The 26,810-nt window shown below is 36.2% G+C and overlaps 1 protein-coding gene across 2 annotated transcripts in view; it reads left to right on the forward strand.

Annotated features, from left to right (window-relative positions):
• The window catches only part of LOC149076766 (glutamate receptor ionotropic, kainate 3-like), a 90,338-nt gene extending 66,079 nt beyond the window's left edge, over nt 1-24,259 (forward strand). For both annotated transcript variants that reach the window (XM_089244427.1, XM_089244428.1), the window contains exons 12-16: nt 1,739-1,937; nt 9,064-9,289; nt 12,042-12,298; nt 15,950-15,996; nt 16,767-24,259. In XM_089244427.1, the coding sequence (XP_089100553.1) occupies nt 1,739-1,937; nt 9,064-9,289; nt 12,042-12,298; nt 15,950-15,967 (700 nt within the window). In that variant the 3' untranslated portion in view covers nt 15,968-15,996; nt 16,767-24,259. The remainder of the gene's footprint in view (nt 1-1,738; nt 1,938-9,063; nt 9,290-12,041; nt 12,299-15,949; nt 15,997-16,766) is intronic.
• The last annotated feature ends 2,551 nt before the right edge of the window (nt 24,260-26,810 follow it).

Consider the following 26,810-nt stretch of genomic DNA (forward strand, 5'->3'; position numbering starts at 1 on the left):
CGCAACTTTTATGAAAAGGTTGCGTCAACGAAAATTACTGGAACGTCTCCTTAAATTATAGGTCATATTGTATATGACCTTGATATCGCATATGCAAAAATTCCTGCCCCGCGAGTGGCAGAAATACCGCTTACCTGGCCCGGGGACGTTGTGGCAGTTGTGTGAAATTCCACACGTTTAAAAGGTTGTGTGCAGTTGTGCACCCCTGTTCTATTGTATTGTTGATAACAACCTGTTCAACGCCGATTAACAACAGCGTTTAACGTATTAAGCATTCAAGATATCTATGAGAAATTATTCTAAAAAAATAGCACACACATTTTTTCCTAACAAATAATGAAGAAGAGACAGAAAAATCCTCGTGCTCAGTTCATTACTGGGCTACCACCCTTGGATTAACGAAATCGACGAATTTATGTCGCCATCGATGGATGATGCATCATTGTCAACACAATGGGAAATCCGCAAAAAAATAAATAAATAAATAAAACAATAATAATGAAATTAGATTTGATGATGGCTTGCTTAAGTCTCAAAACCGTTTTTCAGTGGATTATTTTATTATTTTCAACTGTTGCTCAAGCAAGTAAATAATACAATGCTTACAAAAAGTTATCCTTAAAAGATTGAGATTTACGCGGAATGCATTTCATTTTTACATACATACATACATACATATATATATATATATATATATATATATATATATATATATATATATATATATATATATATATATATATATATATATATATATATATATATATTCATTCTACCTTTATAACCCCCTCACGGTTAATTTATCACCAATTAGCAAATTTAGTATAAAATTCATCGGGGAAAAGGTCCACACGCGTACTCACTGAAGCTTTTGGCAAGCACAACGATACATTAAACGCTGAAAGTTTTGATATAGTAACACTAGACAACTAATTTGTCCAATTTTTTGCGTTCGAAACAGTCATTTCGTACGTAATTTATTGTACTGAACACGAATTTGACCATGAAAAAGCTGAATTAGCTGCGGTTTTTTTCTGAAATCAAAAATTTAATCCTTACACGTCATCACAATACAACATGCGTGTAATGTTGCCGGAATTAGAGAAGTTTAGCGTTAGGTCTTCTGTGGCTATGTATTAAATAAAAGCAAAACTATTTATTCTATCATGGTTTGTCAAATTGTCAAACATAGTAACTGGTTTTATAGAGCGTAAAATTTACACCAGCGTGTAGCACAAAAATAAGAAATATGTGTAGGGTATACCATATAAAACTGATTTTCATGCCGCACACCGGTTTAAAACGAACTATTAATTTTACTTGAATAATTCAAATAGTTTAGTTCTTATTTAATAGACGGCACTATATTTTATCGCCTGATAAAATATAATAAGTTGGAAGGGTATAAAGTTTTGCCTCCTAATATTTTTTCCCATTGATTCGCAAATTATTCTCCCCCCCCCCCCGTTTTTGATGGTCCACTAAGTTTTAACTTCATCTCAGCGATCCGCAAGTAGAAAAAAATGTGTGAAATGGTGCGGTGTTACAGCACTATTGTAATGAGTAACATAGTGATATCTTAAAAATAAGAACAAATATTTTTTTTTTTCATGGTGATATTTGTGTTTAGCAGGCGTAAAAACATTCAGAATGATACAGTTTAGTGCCACACACAATTTTTCATTGTTGTTCAGTGTAATCAAATAACTAAACTACAACACTGCCATTTATATCCCAGAGCACTTTCAACTCGGGTGGTTGCTGCGACGTGGTGGTTTTTCGCTCTCATAATGATATCTTCGTATACAGCAAACTTGGCGGCTTTTCTGACAGTCGAGAGGATGAAGTCTCCTATTGAAAACGCCGATGATCTTGCCAAACAAACCAAGATCGAATACGGGTGTGTTGGTTCTGGATCTACGATGTCCTTTTTTAAGGTGCGGTAATTTTTTTTTTCTTTTCAAGTTGTTTCTCGTTGAGTAGCCTCGTGTCAATATTTTTCTAGGCTTATAAATGCAGCTAATTATTAATGTATGAAAAAGAAAATAATTAAGAGTTTGTAAACTAGAAAGTTCAAGATTACATTTACATTCATTTACGTAAGAACAGAAAAAGAGCTCCACTTCGGGAAAGAAACTGAAAAAATTGAAAAGAAAAATAAATAAAATGGACTTTTTCATGAGAAGGAGTGAAAATATTATTCGCACTTTTATGGATGCATTTTGGTGTAGCGTGAATTTAATTTGCATACCAAAAATACTTTATAGCATATTTGTTTTATTTATTCATTTTTTGATGTAGAATAACAAATTTTACCGCGTAGCAAAGAAAAATCGAAATTGATACTTGGTTCGTGAAAAAAATAATTTACTATAGGTGATCAATCTTATCTCTCTGCCTCTTGCATTTGCATACGGAATTCATTACAAAAACCGCAACCCGTAAGAATAGCAAAAAATATCGTAATTATTTTTCTGTTCCAGTCTTTTGTATGTGCGTGTGTAACACAGAAAGTCCATGTGCATTCAAAATGTTACTCCTCTTCTTTCGTTATTGATAGCGATTTATTCGCTCGAGCATTTATTTTTATCGTCTAGTGCAGCGTTTCTTAACCTTTCTGAACCTGAGAACCGGCAAAATTTCTGAAATCATTCGAAGGACCACCAAAAAATTTTCGGAAAAATTTGAAAAGACCATTAATTTATAGTAAGTAGTCCTTCGAAATAGCATAAGCGATGGGAACCTAGGTGCACCTAGTTCTTCACTTAATGCGCCAGTTATGTAGGTCGACTTTTTTTATTCAAACCCGCAATATATGAATATATCATCATCTATACGATCCCCACGGACAACATTCGTCCGCGGGCCGTACATTGAGAAACGCTGGTCTAGTAGAAGATGCACAACTTGTACACTGGCATACTTTAATAAAACTGTCTGAAATTATAAAATCTCCCGTGATAAGCTAGTTTTGTGAAAAGTAATTCTATGAAGGTGTGATACAGTGTTTTTGGAAAAAAAATATCAAAAGTTAGAGGGTCTGATTTACGAACTCATCGAATGATTTTTGAAACATCTTTCAAATAATTGTAAACGGATTTTTATTCTCCCAATAACCATTAAATTTCTCGCACCGTAAATATATACAGGGTGATTCTAAATTCATGGGACAAACTTCAAGGGGTGATATAAGACACCTAAAAAAGAAAATTTTTTGATCATTGAATATGCAGTCGACGGATTTGCTGCGATATGTGCTATCAATCATTCCATGGTAGAGAGCATATGCGCCTTCGGATGGAATTGAAGTTTGTTTTTGTATTGTTGCAAATGGACCATCAAGGTTGTGCTGTGCCGAACAATGATCAATCGTTATAGTGACTTGCGGTAGAATTTGCGTTACCCAGGTTGAACCATGACAAGGCCTACCACATTACAATGCCCTAGAATTTTGATTACACTAATTGTGGCAAAATAGGATATTTGTTTTTGGGGAAATGGTGTTGTGCTCTCTCTAAAATCACCTTCTACAGATATGGAGACCATACAATCTACGGTAAAAATGCCTTATATCACCTCTTAAAGTTTGCCCATGCATTTAGAATCACCCTGTAATGACCGCAGTATAGCATCCCAATCGCTCGCTGATGATTTACGATGCAGGAGGAAAAGAAAAATTCTTTTGTACACACTCAGAAAGAAACATGTTACGATAAATGTGATAAATCGGAAATTATGCACAATCGCCGGTTAATATAGATAATCTTTGGGACAGAGTGGGAGCCATGTTCTGGTTTGGTGGTTAATATGGATAACCACTAATCGTCTCGGTAAGTTTAATAATTTTTCATTATATTTATCGCGTTTACCAAAAATGTTCCTTAATTTCCAAATGGAGTTGGTAAGTTTGGAATATGGAAGGAATCACATGTAATACCGCTAATTGAACCACTTAGGAATTTTGCCTGTACATGATGCATGCAATACACGTATTTTGCATAACGATTCAATTAAATTAAAATAAATACAAAATCAAGGCTACATACAACTGGCAAAATGTCCAAAGAGGTGGCTGAAAAATCTATGGATATTAAATATATCTTAAATACAGCAATTCAAAATTTAGAGCAATAAGTGGGAAAGAGTTTCAAACCAATCGAATCCATCATCTGAATTTATCCCATTTACCGGTGATTATGTATAATCTCCGGTTCGTATACGTAGTTATGATAACCGTCAATGAATTATTAATTTCATTCGGGCAATATGGGAAATATCTAGTAAAAAGTGTTAAATCTGTGGCAAAAATGTATCAAACTTACTGAGAAGATAAGTGAGTATGCATAACAACCGGCACTTATGCATAATAACCGATTTATCATATTTATCGTAACACATATGTCAGGATATTTGCGCGGTTAAACGGTGTGAATTAAATCGGGGCCTTCGTGATGTTCGTTTTTTTCCTTCTTCTGGTAAGAAGGAAAAAATCATGAAGGCCCCGATTAAATGTTATGTATATTTTACGGTAAATGATAAATCCAGGCAGTAAACCGGCTATTATGCATGCACCGAGCATTTTGGTAAGTTTGAGAAATTTTCCCAAGTTTATCATTTTTACCGGTGATTATGCATAGTACCCAGCGTCGTTACTAAACTTGATAAATTGTACTGTATGATATGCTATACATGGCAATTCATGCATGGTATCATTATATTGGGGTACGATCGTAAAATTTGTTATCATTATATCAGGGACCGACTAACAATCATTGTACATACTAGACTGATTTGGAATTTTTTTCCATATTTATCAAATTCATTAATTAAACTAGTGTATTATGCATAATCACTGATAAAATTGATAATTTCAAGTATTTATCAAATTTTCAAACGACACTTGGTTCTTATGCATAATCGCCAATGAATGAATGAACGGCAGAACATTGCCACTGGACTTATCCCGTTGCCGAGATCTCTTCCAGCCCAGCTTCGTATGCATAATCGCCAGTAAAAGTGATAATGTTTTCATCATTTATCAAATTTACCAACCCGACGCAAAAGAAGTAATTTTTTCATAAAACTTACTAAGTCCATTGAAAGTATGCATAATAACCGGTTATTATGTAAACCGATTTATCACATTTACCGTAACATACTGTATATACAGAAAGCGAATTATTTTTAATTTGAGTTACTGGTGTTGTTCTATTCTCCAGGGGGATGCACGAGTTTAGATGATGCCGATTCCCCCTGTGGTCTCGCGAAACTCCCAAAAGTTGATTATTTTTTTCCTGTTCTGTATTTGAAATGAGATTTCGGTCGATTTCTGACAGGAAGATATCTCCTGCGGCAGATGAATTGCCGCTTTTATTGGTTGAAGATCATAAAGTGCCAGGTTTTATCCCCCGCCTATCTTTTATTCTCTTCTCCGAACTGCTTCCTAACTCATTAGCTGTAGGATGCGTTTATTGCCCGGTTATCGGGTTCGTTCTGCCCATTAATATCTGAGTCCGGAATCGATTGCTTTGCTGATCCACATTAAGTAGTGGCGATGACTTTTGTGGTTGAAGAAGGGACATGCTTTCCGCGTATTTGTCTTCGTGGTTTATCGTTTGTTGATGCGATACGTACGGAAAGGGACACTTTTGAGAAGATAATCTATAACTGCGCTTCAAAATCGAATGCGAGTGATTTTGAGTTTTCAATACGGCTATCACCGAAAAGCAAAACAGTGTCAAAAATGCAAAAATGATTTAATCGATGCTAGAAATTTCGATCACCGACATAAAATAAATTATTTTTGATTTAAGTACATTATTTCTCGGAATAAGCGTCGCATGAACGTACGCGCCGTATTGAGGAAAAACATCAAAGAATATTTGTGAGGGTATCGTATGTACCACATCGGCGCATCCGCTGAATGAATGAACGCCAGGGTCTCTGCCACCGGACTTACCCCGTTGACGAGATCTCTTCCAGCCCAGCTTCGTGGCAGAGTCTGGAACAAAGTGAGTGTGTACACCTAACAGTCTGAGTGTGTAGGTAGTGTTGTGTATTATATTTCAGTGCTGCCATCTATACTTCAAATTGTAAGTGAAGTGTAATGATTGAATACTTGTAACGTTGTAGGCCTGTTGCTCTCTGTGGCGAGACTTTTTAACGGGGAGATCGGCTCGCATTCGCGCCTTGAAGTTGGTAACCACAGAAAACCAACTTCAGCCGACCACCACTGTGGGGTTCGAACCCGGATCCTCGAATCGCGAGTCCGTCACTATAACCACTCGACCACCACAGCGGCTCGGCGCATCCGCTATATCCTTCTAATACAAAATTCGAATTTCGTATACTAATTATCGTATGTATGTACAGTGTGTCCCATAAATTCGTAAATAAATTGAAAATGGAAAGAATTGATACGTAGAATGAGGTTTGCAAAAATACTATTCTCACAAAGGAGATTTTTTTTGTAAAAAATCAAACTGTCTCAAATTTTCATCGGTAGAAGGCACTGGAAACCATTCCGACACGAAATGATTTGACATGGACATTTCTTCAATCTCTTCTGTGTCCGACACGATCATAAAGATTCAGTTTGGGACTCGCTCTACTGAGGTAAAATAACTTTACCTATAGTGCTTTATCCACCTGTGGCTAATATCAGAATGGAACCTTTATGTAAGTGCCAGTAGTAGGAAAATTCAGAAATATAATCTTACTCGCTTCATTTCATAGGTTTCTATTCTGCATGTTACCAGTGATTTGCTTTCGTGTAACGCCGACTATAGACAAAAGTTTGGATAAATTTTAAAAAAAATCCCTTCGTGGGAATATTTTTTTTTCGCAAACCTCATTTAAAAAAAAATATATATATATGTATCAAATCCTTCAATTTTTTTTCATGATTTTTTAAATTGTTTACGAACATGATTGATAACGAACAAGGTTCGATGTAGCTGATTGTTATGTATCAGATGAGAGTGATTTATGGTTATTGGTTTCTAGGATGAATAAAAAAAATATGTTTTTTTTTTTCTATTTTAAAATATTAGTACGTTCAAAATGTTCCGAAACTTATTTTATTTCGGAGGAATGAATAGAGAGACAACCTGTTTATTTGGTGTTTCCTTCGAAGTGACTATCATTTGTAATTATGAATTTTTGCCATTGTTCATACAAAGATGTAAATGTGGATTGCGATTTTTTTTTTTTGTCACATCCTCTAGTGTCTTTGTCGCTGCACTTCTTCGGAACATGAGAATCGTTACCGCTTACGAAAATACTTTATCCGAGGAAAAAGTCAAACGGAGCAAGATCCGCGGAATAAGCTGGTTGTAGGAATATCGTGATGTTATGAGAGATAATCTGACCTGTGAGCCGACGCATTATCGTTATGGAGCACCCACGACTTAAGGTGGATTCACATCTACAGGCACTTACTGTGTCGTGTCAGATGACGCAAACATTCTTTAAAATAAAACCAATAAACATATTCATATCTATCGCTTTGCAGATGCGCAGGTGCATACAGGCATTTTTATGTAAAAGAATGGTTGCCGTGTCTGAACGACACTGTGAGTGCCTGTAGATGTGAGTCCACCCTCAGCCTTCCAAAGATCTGGATGCTTGCGGTCACTAAATCATGCAGACATTTAAGGGCTCACAGGTCCCTCAAGATGTCAGATTACCTGTCAAAACATCACATTCCGATACTTCCACAACTAGCTTATTTCCCTGATCTCTTCCCCATGTTACTTTATCCCTTTTTCCCCAGATAAAGAATTTGCTTAGGAGGCAACGATTTACAGATTCTGAAGAAGTGCAGCGACGAAGGTACTTGACCAGTGTTGCTCAACCTTTCTGGAAACAAGGACCAGTAAAATGTATGGAACAATTTGACGAACCACTTGTGTCCCGTATTACGGGACATACTAGTTATTTTCTTTGTTTCGATTTTTTTATACATTTGTCCCGTTTTTTCAACGATACCGAATTTGTAATAATTATACCAAAGTCGTAATACACAGCGTTTTTATAATATAAATTTATTGTGACAATTATGGCAAAAATTATAAATATTCATCTAACATATTTGTCGGGTTTAACTTTTTTTTCAACGATTTTAATTGTGATTAGTGAATGTGCCCATTTGAGGCAATGGTTTTGATGGCAATTGGACATGTCCCGTATTTTACGGATTCGTATTTAACATATAAGGTCATCAGTTCGCTAGAATATTTTTATATCGTGAAATATCGTGTACATTTTTGTTAACTGCGATTTGTAGCCTGTATTTCCACACCCTTCAGCAATTTTAGCAGTAATTAGCAAATTGCATTTAAAGCAATAAATTTCAATTTTTGGAAAAGTTTAATGATATCCCGTGTTTCGGATCGCAATTTCCTGCATTCTTCTCGATGACGTGTTTTGAACCTAAGTATGAACATAGAACATTTATTTAAACCCGTGTGGATATTACCAATATGAATTATAGCTGGTGAATAATCTTATCAAAAGTATGCCTGCTAACCATCTATGCCATCGTCACGGACCACCTCTGGTCAGCGGACCATAGGGTGAGAAACACTGCACTAGACGATGTGAAAAAAAAGGGCTTGTAATCCCCATTTATATTTTTGTATGAACAATGGCAAAAATGTATAAGGGCAGTTACTTCGAAGGAAACCCGAATACTTCGCACTTTTTGACGTATAAGAGGAAAATATGTTTGAAAACATTTTTTCCATATTTTAAGCCAAAAAAATCTGGGGGGGGGGGGTCCTTACACGCGAGGGTTTCTTATACTCATTATAATAGGTAAGGGCAACAATTTTCTAAAATTGTTTTCTTAATATAAGTTATAGGCTTAAGAATAAGAAATACGGTACTTATATTGCGATGAACAGAGCGAAAAAATTAATCAATAATGTAATTAGCATTTTGATTTTCTGCAAAATTTTTTTTGCTATCAATTTATATCCATGAGATGCTGGATAAACTTCTTGGAAATAAATGTTTCGTCGCGAAATATAATTGAGTTTTTGTATGTTTATTACCTCGTAGAATTCCGAAATCCCCGTGTACAAGAAAATGTGGGATAACATGGAAGCGGCGAGACCTTCTGTCTTCACCAAGTCCAACGGTGAAGGGGTCGAGCGGGTGCTCAAAGGTAATTACGCTTTCCTCATGGAATCGACGTCGATAGAATACCTGACTCAGCGGGACTGTCGGCTCACTCAAATCGGAGGATTGCTCGACTCTAAGGGCTATGGAATAGCTACACCGCAAGGTAAATTGGATCACACTCCCATTGACTAGAGCGATTGCTCTCTGCGAGTTAGTTGGAATATTGATTCGTAATACTACCATATATGTAACTCGTGTAATACTACTTGGTGTCAGAGCAGTGGACAAAATTGTCTGAGATCTTCTCTCTCGGGACATCAACGATTGATATGGTGATGATATGCATCGTGTATATAATCTATATATATTCCCATATATGATAGTCTAACAAACATCAGAAAGTTATCCGTGACCGTGTTGATGTATGAAAATTAGTGAAGCCTTCAATGACAAACTTTGGTACCTTGTTCGTGCTATAGTTTCTACATTTCCATCACTGTATAATTTGTGCAAATCTAAGAGCACGACCATAACTGAGAGTGTTGCTTAAAAACACGTGAAGCTAATGACCATGTTTAACTCTAAGTTGAATATTCAAACAGTCTCGAGTAGAATTCTTTTAGTATGCGTTCGGAGTATTATATATACTGTATATATAGTAGGAACAAAAATTGCGATGTGAAAAAATAGAGAACGAAGAAATAGCTAAAAAATAGATTTTTAAATGGCAAAAGCGCCTAGTGCTACTAGTGCTGCACTCACTTGTTGGCGGAAAAAAAAAAAATATATATATATATATACACACACACATACTAGCTATAATACCCGGCGTTGCCCGGGTTTTCTTCAGTGAGGCTGTTTGGATCACGTGATATCTCCCTCTTTCTTTGAGGGACATGCAAACCGTGTCTAAGTTAACCAATATGACGACTTCCTGAGCGACTTCATGAAATAAACAAATCTAGATTTAAAGAAACATAGAAACGAATATATATTTTTTTCCTTTTTTTAAGGGGCGCTAGGTATTTCGATCCCCCCCCCCCCTGAACTTTAATTTATCCATCTGCCTATTTCAGCTTTCAAAAATGCTTAATTGAAGCTGTGAAATTGCTTCGATGTATTTTATGGGCCCATAATTAGTTTTAAAACATCCTAAACTATATGAATTTATGCAGTTGAATATTAATAGACAATACGGAGATATTAATTTTCATGCTTCAGAAGACATAAATAAATGGTTGAAATCAATGTTATTGCATGAATGTCTAACTGAAAAGTAGGTCCGGGGCTAATTACTTCCTATTTAATCTCCTGGGCTTCGTATATGTCTAAGCGACCTCAATATTTCAAAAATTGAGAATTCAATACAATTTTTAAAATTATTGATGGGGCGGAAAATCCCACTAATTTCCGCATTTCTACAGTAAAATCGACAATTTTAGCACTGATTTCTATGAGGATCACCCTTTTCCTGACTTTCAAAGCGATGCTGATGATGATTATGACGACTATTCAAAAAGCCTCATTACTGAGAGTATATTGAAAATGTGGCAAACCATTATAAAGGCATAAACTATTATACATATACTAACAGGATTAAAGAAGTGACAAACCGTTGTAAAGGCATATACACGTCTGAAACGCATTGCTAGGGAACCACGGTAACCAAAGTAAACGTTCGGAAAGTGATTGTTGAGGCCCAAAAACCATTGTTGCCGGACAGTTTTTTGCCCATTTGGGGCATTTGCCCTGGTCTGACGAAATTTTAAAGTAGCCTATCGTTCAAGTCGGGTCCCATTTGGTATATATGCAAAATTTGGTGACGATCGATCTAAAATTGTAGATTTGTATAGAGAACACACACACACACACACACACACACACACACACACACACACACACACACACACACACACACACACACACACACAGAAAATCAATTTTATATATATAGAAGATATAAACACACACACACACACACAATTGTTGATTATGTGAAGAGAAGAAATAATACAAGATGGAGTTTATGCAAGAGTGAAATAGAACCAATGCAGAGTGGGCCATCATCGGGGAACCCCATGCATGGTTCGCAAAAAGCAGGCATTTCTGAAGGGTGGTTATGACTGATTGCATTAACAACCGACCCATGGTGCCCGTCGCCTGCCTTCTCAGAAACATGTTGGACGAAGAAAAATAGAATGAAAAGTGAGTAAAACATAAGGTAAGCGTCGGGGAACAAGGGTTGGCATCTTTAATACAATCAGGCATAGTCACTCTTCACTAACGCCTACTTTTTTTGAACTATGCATGGAGTTCCAACGATGACGACCCCTGCATAGGTTCTATTTCAGAATTCAGAAGCATACTCCATAAACTCCATCTTGTGGGTATTCGTTTTTTTCTTGAAATAATAACCAATTGCGTATATATATTTTGAGTGAACAAGTGAGTAGCACTTGCACTTTGGTTATTTAGCTATTTTTTCGTTCTCTATATATTCGTATCCCTTGATTTTTTCACACCACAATTTTTGTTCCTATTATACATATATATATATACATGCAGTCGAATCAAGTTTTAACGAATACCATTACAGCGAAAAAAATCTCGTTTTAACGAACACTTTTCTAATCTCCTCAGATAAACTTACATAAGAACAACGCAAAAACCTAGAATTCCTTTATAACGAAACTTTGTCATAACGAAGTGATTTCTCCGATCTCTTGGAGTTCGTTATAACGGGATTCGACTGCATATATGTTTCAGTAAATGATCGATTCTCGAAGGCAATTTCATTGTAACTATGCTGAAACCATATCTTTAATTCAAGTAAAGTGCTAAAAAGTGATGTACACATGACAACGTATCTTCCCCCCTGCTGCAAATAATGATTTATCAACGTTGTGGATCTGTAGGATCACCTTACCGGACGACATTCTCCAGCGTAATTCTTCGCTTGCAAGAGGCCGGAGTGCTTCACACCTTGAAGGATAAATGGTGGAAACTCCACGAAGGAGAGCCATGTCCACCGGAAGAGAAAAGGATAGGAAAAGTTACCAATGAGCTTACTTTCGTTAACGTCGGGGGCATTTTCGTCGTCCTACTCGCTGGCATGGGCTGTGCTTGTGTCATCGTGGTAGTCGAATTCATTGTTAAAATGGCCTTTCACAGGGTAAGTAGGTTGTTAAAATTATCAATTTGAAGTTCTTTACATTGTGCGTGTGTGTGAAGTGGGGACCAGTAGGCTATCTTGGCAATCCTGATCACCAAATATTTTTATCTGGATTTGCTAATTTCTTGGAGAATTTTTCTCTCTTTCATACTTATTCTATTGTTCAGTAAAAATATAATTGGTACGGTAGTTGCTCATACAAGCTTACAAGGGGCTTTCACATGGAAAAGTTAGGTTTTTGGTCAAGGCACTACCTGTTATGCACTTTACATTTCGATTATTCTGAAAGTGCAAGTTCGCCTAATATTGACGCTTTGGTGCCAATTTCTTTCTTCCAATTAATTTGTCTGTCATTTTAATATAATTTTGATATGTCTTCTGGTGAAGTAGGGATTAAAAGGATTGTATTTTCCTCACGTTTTCACTCTGATGTGGCAAGTAGAACCAAAAGCATTTATACTAATCTCATAACCTTCCTACCCCCTCCCCCTCCCGGCATTTTCCTTCTCATTTACTTCATATAATGTCGGCTAATATTTACAGCGGGGAGGGGTATCTTTACATTGTCAGTTGTACACATCTTAAAGTTATTAATCAACATTGTGAGTTTTGTGCATACTAAAGTTCTAAATTAGCTTTGTATACCAAAATAACAAGATGCTCGAACTTTTTATGGTTTAAAAATAATTTTTTTCTTTTGTTTAAACTTCTTTCATGCATGAATCATTGTTTTACGAATGACTTTAAAGCACAATCAACGTAAGGTTCCACTGAAAAATAAAATTAATCTTGAAAGGGGGGATTAAAAAAAATGTGGTTAAAGCAGTATAACTTAAAAATAAAATGATTCAAAGAACCTGCTTCCATATTTTCAAGAAGTTTCGTTGACTTCTCCATAGAAAGGTGCTAGGTTGAACTAATGAAAAAAGCGGTTTCACTTAACTCAGTTTACCTTATGAGAGAAATTTTGTTCGCGAGAAATTTCAGTTTTGTTTCCGTAAAAAATAGTCAATTAAGGGAGAAGCAGTATCCAAACCAAATACTTGTACTTTTATTTACTTCAACTAAGAAGAAGCGAGTGAACATTTTTTGCATTTACCGTATTACTCGATGAGAGTTATATAAACGTAGTGAAAAAGAGCTAATTAGTTTTCATGCAACGTGTTTTGATCTAATCAGCTAGCAATATACGAACCCTAAGCTTTGAGGATGATGAGCACAGCATGCTTTTAGTACCTGTTCAATACTATTTTTCGGATGTTTCTCAGTTCAAAACTTAACTTGAAATTATGGCCATCGCTATAGATCAGTATTTTACAACCTGCGATCCGCATACCCCTGAGGGTCCGTGTGTACTTTGTAAAAGACTCGAAATATCATGTTTTCATTTACTACCACTGCATGAATGACACATTTGATGCTGTCAAATTGTTATTTGTTACTCCATTTTTTACGATATGAAAATTAACAAAAATACATTTTGAATTTAATGGGGAAGGGGACACATTTGTGTGTGTGTGTGGTTTTTGAAATTGAAATTCACTACAGGGGGCAACAGCACAACGCTACTGCGTTGCCTTAACCTTCATTACAGGGGGTCCGTGACATCAAAAAAGTTGGGAAACAGTGCTATGAATCATCGATATATGCCATCGCTATAAATTATATTAATATATCACCGTAACGCATGATTAAAGGAATCTCCTTCCTCTCAGCACTCGTGAACAGCCGTGAATTTCTGTTTAGCACCAATTATGGAAAACTGTGAAGCAGATATTGCTGAACTAAGTTCCATTTAAACTTGAATGCAAATAAGAACACCAGGTTTCTTGGGTGTACTTTCAGAACTAAAACTTGTTTTTAACTTCCACAACGATTAACATAGCGAATGATAAATAATGCAAATGATTATTTTAGCTTCCAAAGCGAACATCAAACGAACAACAAGTTATCTTTTTAATTCATTTCTTTTGTCTTAAGAAGTAACCGTTTATTTGTATAGAGACCGCAATGATTTATACGAAGGTAACTGGGAGCATGTGAAAAATATTTGTTTTGTATTAATACATGGGTTGACTTTTATTTAAGTAGTGGCAACAGAGAGCGCTCCAGTGAGGCCGTGAAACTAAACCAGACCATGTCGTTTATACCAGAAGTTAAATGCCTACCTCCCTCAGAACAAATAAACTCGCCCTGCCCTCTCCATGCGCGTGCGCAGCGATAACCGAAACATGGCAGTTCGTCGAGCTGGTCGTAAGACTGTCACAATGTTTTCGAAGCAAGAGCAGTTTGGCTGATTGAAATTGAACGTACTAGAGGTCGCAATGCATGACTGTGTTACCAAGGACTATTTAAACCATTAAACCACACAGACACTTGGTCCATATGCCTCTATGAAACTTCTATGTGCATGTTGGAATATGTCTGTACCTGTCGTGAACCTAACGTGAAGTTTGCTTCTCAGGAATGCTAGTTGCTTGTTAAACTAGTGCTGTCATTCTCTTCCAAATTCTGAAACAGACAACTTGTCACCGAGGACTGCAAGAGGCTTGCGGTGCAGCATCTGCATTTCCTTAAGGCGCTTATACATCAGCAAGCAGATGATGCAATGCAAGCAATTGGTTGTTCAGTAATGTGTACGGTGTTGTGAATGATTCTTAAGCTGTTTGAACTGGTCTCACCCTGAATCGGTTTTTCAAAGAACGCAAAGAAATGGGACACAAATGAAGTTTTTGTACCCACGAACGGATTAGAACCGCTCCGGGTCATACGATACAAGATGGTGCACTAACGTATACGCACCTTTATCTCACAGAGTAGCAAGGGGTGGGTAAGAGCCTTCAGAGAAAGATGTGAAATTGTGTCAGGAAAATTGTTCTCTTCAAACCATCCCGAGATTAGGCAGTGCCAACAGAATGCAGACTTCCACATTGGTGGAAACACGTTGTACTCACCACTGGTGTTGCATGGAAGACCTGTAAAATTTATAACCTTGTACGTGTGTATACCATACATCTAGGAAATAAATAGTTGGCATTACTAAAAAATCAACCGATGTATTTGCCATTTCAAGCAAAAAAAAAGAAAAACATTTTCTTTCTCGATAAAAGTTCGGCATCCGCATTTTCGGTTTTGATCAAAACTTAAATTATTAAGTTACCAAAAATTGAATAGACGCAGGGCCCAATGCGAAAACATTGGCGAGGTCCTTCCGCGGGAACGAATGATTTTCACCAGATTAATTTCATTATATTTAATATTCATAAAACTTCTCATAACTGAAGAAGTAGCCACCTTGTTTCATTACAAAACGAAATTTATCTAGTATTTTTCTTTTCTTTTCGTTTCTGAGAGCGTATGTAATGGGAAGCCTCGTATTTATATGCAACGTCACGTATGGTAATGGCAGTTCTGAGTGTTTTTTAATAATAGCGTATTCGAATTATCACCAGCCGATGAATTGGGGTCATCGCAAGGAGTAACAAAGATTACGCTCGCTCAATTATACTTGAGCTTAGTAGATTTATTCAGTTGATCTTCTCAAACTTTGTACATTTGCTTATATAATATAATTCTAACACTACAAACTTTGTCCACCCGGGGGCTTATATACCATAATTATAATGACACAATGATTTTTTGATGTTTCAGAAACGAAGACGAAGGTAGCTGAACGAGAACTTCGTAAAAAAAAATAGGTACGGCAAATTACGATCTTGTTTTTGCATAAATAGATGAAATTTCTGTCAGTAAATGCTATTGGTACATAATTATTATATATATGAATATATATGATATTTTATATATTTAATATATGAACTTCACCTAATCCTAAGAAAAAATACTAGTCTATAGATACACATGGAGTCGGGAAAGTCAATAATTCTAATGAAAATTTTTTTTTTTTTTTTGTAATGGTGGAGGAGAATAATTTATTATTTTCTTCAGAACCTACAGTTTATTTGACTTGAAAAACTGATCCCAACCCCAACGTGTCACGAAAGAGTGATATCTGCCGTAATGTTTTTCCATACGTTTTGCCGACAGGTTGATGGTGGTGATCACTGACTGAATGAATGACTTCCTGCGGTAGCAATGTTTTGTGCAGTTATATTACCACCGTTTCTGAAGTAACCTAAGCGTCAGGAAAACCAGGGAATATTTTGAAAATGACGAACTGGGTGCTGAGAACTCGTGACACCTGTAATCATACAATGATACTGCAGGAGAATATCTTATCGACTTTGGCTACCAAGCATTCTTAAATTTTCGAAAAACGGCTTTGCATCTTTTTCAGTTTTCTGAATAATTCTTACTTCAATTCATATGACTTTTATGACTCGTTAACATACATGTACCTGTAGCATCACGGAAACTTTAAAATCCAATCTCTCAGGCGTTTGCAGTGAGACAGATTTAATAGAATCACTTTTTGAGCAGTTTCTTTTCCTGTTTTTCTTTCTTTCAGAATTCCTATACGTCATATGTGTCACAGAATGAAACCCGAATCAAAGAAGGGATCATGATTCGCCGAAGCAATGGCAAAGCCTGTTTCATTGTGAACATGCTAGATCAAGAACGATGACTCCGTTATACGAAAGTAAACTGAACGAGGAGGCCTTTATTTCACTTAGCATAACCTGGTGCACAATCAAGGTTAACGAATCTTGAGCTTGGCTGAAGGACAATTCGGAAATAGGAAAAGAAAAGATCATTTGAACGATCAGGAGATGAGAAACTGAAACGCATCAAAATACGTACAACATGAAAGGACGATGAAAGTAACATCAATGTTGTGAATGTGTGCGTCATACATGATAATTTTAACCGAATTTGTTTCCATCTTTTATCCAAATAAACGATATCGAGGGAACTCACTCGCTTTGTGTTTGTTTGAAAGAGAAAGAATTTCACCGTGGCATTTCTGTACATTCTCGAATATTTTGATAATTCGTTATATGTGAATTCTAGAAATCCAAACTAATATTGAAAAAGTTCTAATTTCTAACAATGAAAATGTACTAAAAATGAAAAAAAAAAACCCATGAAAAATAAGAACAGTTTTGAATCAATCACTTGTAATCAGAGGAGTTATTCAAAAATGTTCTTTGCATAAATATGATGAAGATGGCAAGCTAAAATGTACAAGAGAACGATTGACAATGGGAGAAAAAAAAATGATTCACTCACTTCATGCAGAAATAATTTCTTCAAACAGGAGGTGCACAACCTTTTCAGTCCACGGGACAGATTCACTGGCCAGAAACTAGAATAAATACGGCGACTATATATAACCCTACTTTATGGGACATTCTTGCAATTTTGGCCGTCCGAACTGTTTCATAAAATATCCCGATTTTCAACGAATTTCACTTGAATTTATATTTTTGACTGAAATCAAGGGGATTGAGATTATATGATGGTAATTATCACTATAATTATCACAATTAATTACGGTTAGATAAATATATTCGTTTAAAATATTTGTCAAACCTTTATATATGGGGGGGGGGGGTTGAGAAACCAAGTGGTGTATACATGTCACTTTTTCAAGACAAAGAAATTCGCAATTGAAATTGCTAGCAATTATCGAGTCAGGAAACCTACACTGTTGCCATCTGTAAGCTATTTCATCAGCTTCAACTTGCCACTTCATTTCTAAGTGAGTATAAAAATTCTTAGTTGTTTTACGTATTTTATGTGAGTATGTGCAAATCAACCAAATCTGGACTTAAACCACTTGATTTCTCAATTTCTATACATATATGGTGATTCAAAAAGATGGGAAAAACTTAGTGATAGTACACACCAATACAAACAATTGCCATCGACGAATGCATGGTATAACACGGAACGCAAATGACTGCTCCTCTAACGCTGAAACGGCATTCCTGTTGAAATTTATCGGGAGAAAAAGAACACAATGCATGCAAATGTAACCAGAGGAAGAAGAAGAAGCAGTATCAAAATCTGCGTCATTGTGAATAAAAGGCACGGACGCCAGCCCTGTGAAGTTAACGTGCACCGTTCTAACAGCTTTAACGCACGGGATAATGGCGCACTTTAGTAATACTTGCCGCCTGGCAGTCGAGTGGTTAGGGAACTAGCTTCTCACTGTGCAGGTCTGGGTTCGAATCCCGGTTCGGGCATGGATGTTTACTAACACTAACAAATTCCCTGGACGGATCATGCTGATCCCTTGGCAATGCGTGAAGATCACGTTAAGCAGACACGCAATTCATTTATGGAGCTTTAAACGGAAGTATTACAAAGATAGCACGAATGTACGGTGAGCGTTTTCCCCACAGGCGGTTGCCCAACCCGAAAACAATTGCGCGCTTGCATCGGCAGCTGTGCGAAACGGGATCCTTTCTTGCTTCCCGGTCTGATGCAGGTCATACAAGGACGTCTTTTTCCCCAAGTTACATTTGAATGCATGTGGTGTTCTTTTTCTCCCGATAAATTTCAACAGGAATGCCGTTTTAACGTTTGGGAAGAGACCGTTCCGAAACGCGATAGCGTGTTTGCGTTTCATGTTACACCATACATTCTTTGATCACAATTGTTTGTATTGGTGTGTACTATCACCTCTTAAAGTTTTTTTTTTTCTTTTTTGGTGAATTACATTTTAAGTGAGTTTTAGTAAATCTCTATTTTCCACCATTAGTGACTTTTTAACAATTTCAAGTATAGTTGGGAACTTCACTCACCTTTGACATTTTTCTTTTAGCGATGTTAGCAACTTACCTTCAACAATTTCTTTGGAAATAGTTAACTATTTTAGACTTTCTTCCTCTTGAAAAATATTTTTGTGGTGATTAGCAATTTCCCTTCACTTTGACAATTATTTATTTTGATGTAATTAACGACTTTACTTCCCTTTGACAATTTTCTTTTTCTTTTTGGATGTAATTGACAAGTTAAATTATCTTTGACAGATTTCTTTTTACGATAATTGTTGACGGCCTTTATGGATCCTGATTTCCCGTGTTTTTATATGAAGGAAATATGGTGATCTTTTTTATTATGATGATACTTTTTTACCAGAGTTTTTTTAGAGGTTTCTACCGCAACACCTTCCATTTCGCGGGCCGTATGAAACATCCTTGGCGGGCCGCATTTGACTTGCGGGCCGGAGGTTGTGCACCCCTGCTATACAGTGTACCAATATGTTTTTTAATAATCTCTGATAGTTGAGAATAATAAAATGTATTAATATTTTTTTCTATATTTTCCAACTCGGGTACGTACCACATAACCACAGAACATTCACCTAGTCAATGCAGGCATTTTTCCCTCTTCCCTTGATTGAGTAAAATTCTAATTTCAAATGACATAAGAACTTTGGCGAAGTGCCAGAAAAACTGGCACACCCACCTAATACCCTGTAGGTCCCACTCGAGCACTCAGAACTGCTGCAACACTGCGTGGTATGGACTCCACTAATGTGTGAAGGTATCTTCAAGGTAATTCACACCATGATTTTCTCAGGGAAGTCCACAATTTCATAACGGTGTGGGATGATTTTGTACATCACGTTGCAAAGTATACCACATATACTCAATAATATTCATGTCTGAGAATTTAGGTGGTCTACGGAGGATGCTGAAATCAGAAGAGTGTTCCTTGAGCCACTCGGTAGCAACTCCCGAGACGTGTGTTGTGTCACATGCCCTGTTGGAATTGTCCAAACCCATCGAAATGCATGCAGGACATGGATATATTATCATCACTTACAATGTAAGTGATCGACAAGGATGTTTACGTATCGAGTCACCATTCATAGTTCTCTGTAGTCCTAGCCTCTACCATGATCTTAAACAGTCTCCTGTCGACATGCGGGATCCATGGTTTTGTGGGGTTTTCTCCATACCCTTACACGTCCATCAGCCCAATACAACTGAAAACTCATCAAACCAGGCAACGTGTTTCCAGTCGTCAACAGTCTAGTGACGGTGAGGACGAGCCCAGGCGAGGCGCATAGTTTGTGCCTTGTAGTCATCGAAGGTCTTCGTTAATCGCTTATATCCCTCTTTGGTACAGAGTGAGACATATTGTGCTTTGGTAGCCATCGAAGGAACCCGAGTGGGCCTTCGGCTGTGAAAGCCCATATAAAGGAAGGAATGTTGTACAGTTCACATGCGACACTTGTTGAAGTCCCAACATTGTGAAATCTTGTGACCTATCTCAGTAGTGCCGACTACTAAGCCATGTTCAAAGTCACTTAGATCGTGATAGCCTGTCATTTTGGCAGCAGAAATCAAAGTAACAGCTTTCCCGGCTACCTGTTCTCTTATACAGGGTGGTTCGGAAAAAAATCTCACAACTGAAAAGGCAATTCAGGCGTACAATAACAATCCGAAAGCATACATTAACATAGGGGGCTCAAGCGCCGACCGGAGGCGCTACAGGAAGTTGTTGCATCACACTATTTTACAGCAATCCCGAACTCAGCAAGCATGAAGTGCCAATTCTGACAACTTAAATAGCTTAGGGGCTACACATACATTAAGAACACACATTCCGGTATTTACCGATTCATTAGAAATTCCGCATGGATTTCATGCTTGCTACTACTACTACTACTTAACCGTACATGCAGCTCGCACACATTTCTTTCGGAATTTCTAACGCATTGGTACACCTTGCAATGTGGGTTCTGAGTGTACGTGTTACAAAAAAATTACGGCTGACAATATAAATAGGTTAGGGGCCACATATACACTCAGAACCCACATTCCGAGACGTACCGATGCCTTAAAAATGAAGAATACGTGCGAGATGTATGTACGGTTACTAGTAGTAGCAATCATGCAATCCACGCGGAATTTCTAACGAATCGGCACACGCCGGAATGTGTGTTCTGTGTGTATGTGTAGCCCCCTAACCTATTTATGTTGTCAGAATTCCAATTGCAAATCTCACTGAGTTCGAGATTGCGTTAAAAGTGTACGATGCAATAACTCCCTATAGCGGCTCCGGATGGCGTTTGTGCCAGGGTGGCTTGGTTTAAACCACGTTGGTTTTAACCAAGCGCTTTTTTTTTTTGAAACAGTCTGGTTTTTTTCAAAAAGTCACGTAAAAATGGCCTAAATATATTTTTTTCATTTTGAAAAATATCATATTGGTTCATTATTAGTTTTAAAAGTTTTATTCTTACCACATTTTCTATCCTTGAAGAACATTCTTATGGCATATCTTTAAATGATAGAAGATGGTACAGTAGTAAGTGATTTATGAAAAATAATCAGCTATATATGCAGGGTGATTATAATTAAAGTTCTGATTCTAGAACATGAAAATAAGAAACCACTGGCCAGAATGACTTAAAGATTTGCATGGATACTCCTGAAGCAATGGAGTTTTCTTTGACGAAAGAAAAAAAAGACTTACAAATGTACAAGTAGATGATGCTGTACTGAGCCAGTTATATAATCTATTGTCAGTGTGTGAATAATCAACTTTTATCAAAATGCACATTGCAACACCAGCAAAGCAGTTGCTGAAAAACCATTTGACGAAAACAACATGATACGGCCCCTGACCGGCTGTTAGTTCACCTAAGCTTAACACTTGCAACCGCTTTAAGGGGGGAGGGGGTGCACCTCAAAATGTTATGCACAGTGGTCGGCAAACTTTGGTGAATTGGAAGCACATCCACATCATTACCATGGCATACTCTGATTTGTTGTTGAACAAACATTTTTGCGCTTCCATCTCATAGCATGAATACGGTGTCAACATATTTAACATTTCTTGTGTAAATTATAGTTGTTTGTTAAGTGACTTCATTTTTCTATGTTTTCATGAATTATGAAATTGTGCGATGCTAAATAAGCCCAGATACTAACATTTCGCCCTGACTGGCTATCGTTTCCATTCTGTGAGCAGGTTGGATGAGTACAGCATTGTCTATTTTACATTTTTAAGTATTTTTTCCCCTTTTGCCATACAAAGGAATTTTTTTGCCATGCTATTGCTTCAGGAATGTTCATGCAAATTTTCAAGTAATTCTGGCCATTGGTTCTTAATTTACAGTGTTCTGAAATGGAAACTCAATTATAATCACCCTGTATATCAGCGGTTCTCAACCTTTTTTTACTCGCGGAGCCCTTTTCAGTATATAATTTCTGTGGCGGAGCCCTGTTTTACTCGAGAAGCCCTTTTTCGTACTTAATTTATATGGCAGAACCTTGTAGGCATCTCTTATTTACTTATCTATCAAATTTACTGATTCATTTTATTTTCCTCGAGCCGCCGCGGAGCCCCTGGGGGATGCACACGGAGCCCTTGGGGCTCCGCGGAGCACCGGTTGAGAACCGCTGTTGTATATAGTAAAGCATTGCTAATTAATCTGCATTAATTATGCTTCATTAAATACTTTATTTACCCAGTTCTGATCACATTTTACAAAATAGCTTTCTAATTAAGCATATTCAAATTTACTGAATTTTTAAATACAAAATAATTCCTTGAGTTAACCAAAGAAATTTTTTAAATGCAAAATTTGGTATCTGTTAAAATTTGAAAAAATATTTATAGGTTAATTAATATGGAAATTTTTATTAATTACATTAATAAAATTGATTTAAAACAAGTTGTTTTAAAAAAAAAACCCGGTTGTTTTACCAACCCTGGTTTGCGCACATATGCATGAATTTTTATTGTATACCTGAATTGCCCTTTCAATTTGGCGATATTTTTCTGAATCACCTGTATAGGCACTGCTGACAGCATAGAGTTACGTTAATTGGTTGCATTTATTGTTTATTTGTAAACGCTCATCTGTACCAGTTTTTTTTAACACTTCAGTGAAATTTTTATATTCTAGAACTGTTCAAGCTCTCGTAACGTCGGACGAGCGTGAAGCTACTGACTAAATTCAAATAGAATCTTGAATGAGTATTTCCATGCTAATTTTTGTTTCCGATTCATGATTGTTTCTGCATGGCTTTCAAAGTGACATTACGTAAACGTAGCTAAAAATAACAAAAATTAACATTGATTGATTGATTCTAATTCCTATAATTTTTGAATTTGTCACGTGTAAGATGATACATAATCGCAGATGCGAAGAAACAGCAGGGAATTACGATGTGGGAATAAAGGGTAAAAATATTAGGTTTCTTCCATGAGAGTTTACTGAAGTAAAAGTCAGATTTTAAAGAGTTGCTGAAAATACATATTCTGTTGAATTGGGTCTGGAACTGTTAAGGCGAACATATAAAATTATGTACTCGTTGTGAACACGGTTGGTGTATCGTCATGAGCACAAACATTTCTCTCCGCGCATGAGAAATATTCCAAGTTTACCAAGAAAAATCATTGGATTTAAATTGAAGAACGAAACTAGTTTTTTAACGACCCTAAAATTTTTTTCATAAGATTGATGTCAGTAACATTGAACAAATTCCTCATATAAATGTTTTGTATCTATAGTTATATGAATGTTCTACGTAAATGTTGATAACATTCCAGATTTGTAAAGTATAATACGTAGAGAGCGGGAAAATATCCTTTTTTTTGTCGGAATCGCAGTTCAATATAATATCACGATATCATAGTGATCAATAAATGTGGATTTTTTTGGAAACTGCTAACGCTAATGACTACCGACAAGTCCCTCCCCGATTGAAAGAAAAAAAAATCGCATACGCATTCATTATACGTTCATGTAAGTTCATGATACTGTTGCTTGTGATAAAAAAAAGAAGTATAAATATATATGTATATCCACATTTATTTTTGGTGGTGAATGCTCGGCTGTATTTAAATACCGATATACTGTTCAAAATAAAACGAGAGAACAAACTGTCACTCTCTTCCTGAAACTCTACTGCTACGCGAGAAAGAAGCAGTTTTATATTCCTCCCTCGGTGGATTTGATGGTGTTATGGAAATTTTGTAATGTATGTTTTATGTGAATATATGTTTACGTGAATAAATGTTTATTATTGTGTTTGTCACGCTGCATATTTTTCATATAATCTGAGATCAAGAGATTCGCTGAATTTGATGTGAAGAATCATTTGTTTTGATGTAGTTTGAGATTGAAAAAGAAGAAAAAATGCAGTCAAACTCGGTTCGACACCTCAACTATAACGTAAATAACTGGTGGTCCGAGCTGATTTCCCCACATAGAATAAGTTAATGAACCTTGTTTATAACGTCTATGAAGACACAATGACCTTGGATATAACGACACTTTTTTCCGTCGCTTTTGTTTCTGTTCTGATGGTATTCTCGCAAAACAATTTTTATGATCTGAGCTAATTACATTCAGGAAATGTTCGCCTGTTGTTGTATTTATAACTAACGTTGAAAAAGAACATCTATTACGTGTGTAGTACTTTGACTTGCTCATCGATATTCCCTGCATAAGAAACATTTCTCTATTTTTTCCTTCCCGACATTTTCTTCTTTAACGTCCCGTTTTTTTCAACGAAGCTTGCTTTATTTCATAAACATCGGTAGAATCGGAGATGAAGATAATTTGTATAGTTTATAACTTTTGTTATAATGAATATGACTACAAATATTTTCCCTGTTCAATTTTTTTTTCTTGAAATATATTATTTTAAATCACTGCAGAGTTGCTTTAGCACTGCATTTCCCGCCAAAAATTATTTATAAGCAATATTTGGCAATTTTGCTGACAGTTGGCAACATTTTTGGTGAGGATTAGCAATGCTCCTTATATATGATTCAAATTTCTCATACTTATTGATCAAATTTGCTCACCCGAATCATAATAATACAACAAATTCATGCGCAGTATTTGAACGCTATTTGATTATGTTTCTAGTGAAAAAAAATAGTCTGGAAAACATCAACCTTGGTTACAACCACGCATCCCCATGGGATCTTCGATGTCGTTATAACCAAGTTTCTCTGTACGTTATACAATATTTTTTGTCTTCGCTTCTTTTAACACGTTCTGACCGAAATATCTTTTGACTATAGAAAAATTCTTTAGGTCCAATAATACTTAAATATCAAACATTTCTGATAAAAATACTTTTCAGGGTTGGAATTCTTAAACGATTCCGATTGGTATCATTTCACATTTTATGGGCAAAAATATTCAACTTATATAATTTCAATACTAGAAGGGTCATTATGCTAGGACGGCCGCTTGCAGTCATTTTGACTGCTGCTTCTTTTTAGTTCAATACCTTTGCACTGAAAGAAGCAGCAGACAAACCACTGTTAGACTCACACTAAACTTTTACAATAAAAAAAACAAACATTAAAATCTTAAATGATAAATTTGTTAATTTTGAAGAAATTTATCTTTTTTAAGCATACAGGGTGGCTATAAAATCACTCTCCAGCTTTGAATATGAAAATATAGAAAGCAACAAGATTTACCATCCAAAGAAGACAGGTGAACATTGCACTTCAACGCACTTCACATCAGCCTCAGATTTTTTGTTTGGAATATTATTTAGTACTAATAAATCTGCAGTCAAATCTGCGCACCGTGAATGAACCCACGTTTCCTAGGAAGCTTTCAAAGCAGATATGGTGGCATAAAGATTTATGAAATGTCAAACTAAAACAAAAACTGAGCTTGCCAGATGTGAACGATCGGAAAAAAAATTCCTCAACTTTGATAACCAGAGGCTAAAACTAAGGAAAGCATTGCAGTTTAAAAGTTTTAGAAAAGTTCTTTTATAAAACTTGAAAATTAAACCAATAAGTGTATCGGTTACGTTCGAGCGAATGTATTCAATACGCAGGCTTATTGGTTAGTTTTTTTTTCATGTTTTGTGAAAGATCTTTTTCAAAAAAATAATATATTGCTCAATAATTTGCAAATAATTGTTTTAATAACTTTTTTTATTACAAATAAATGATGTTTTTTATCGAATGAACTCGTAAACGTTATTGCAAAAGTCTTAATTTTGGAATTTTGTGGTAATCGAGAATTTGGAGGATACATAGTTTATATCTATGGACATGTTTAAACCGTTTGGGAGAAGAAACGAGGGGATCCTAGTGAATTCCCGGGATCGGTCAAAAGCGTACACACAACAAGGTGAGCTTCACGTCAAATTCTCTGCTCTCATCGCCGTGCAGCATCTCAGATGATTTATCAGTTCGGAAATGAACAACGAGTGCAGTTCTCTCCTCTAATTAGACAGAGTTTGGAAATTCCAATCAGCTCAAAATGAATGGTCATTTTGAGCGTGATTAGTTTGGCATACAATGAAAACATAAAGATAGATAGATAGAGAGAGAGAGAGAGAGAAGCGGGGCCTTGTGTTCTCCTTGGACGGACGTCGTTTCTATGAACAGAGAGATCGAAGGGGGAGGGGATTTTCCATCTTGTGTGTGGATGCATCAACACACACACACACGTATATTCACAGGTATATTAAACAATTTTCTCAAATCATCATTTCCCGAGTGTTGGCTAAAACAAAGCTCTTGGGTCATGAAATATTCATTTAACATTTGAAGGAATATATTTAATAATGGAGCGGTGATTTGGGATTCTCGTTATACG

Source organism: Pholcus phalangioides, unplaced genomic scaffold (genome assembly GCF_987345545.1).
Source record: "Pholcus phalangioides strain wild (caught in Gottingen) unplaced genomic scaffold, Ppha-v1.0 ptg000015l_1, whole genome shotgun sequence".
In the NCBI taxonomy this organism is placed as follows: Eukaryota; Metazoa; Arthropoda; class Arachnida; order Araneae; family Pholcidae; genus Pholcus; species Pholcus phalangioides.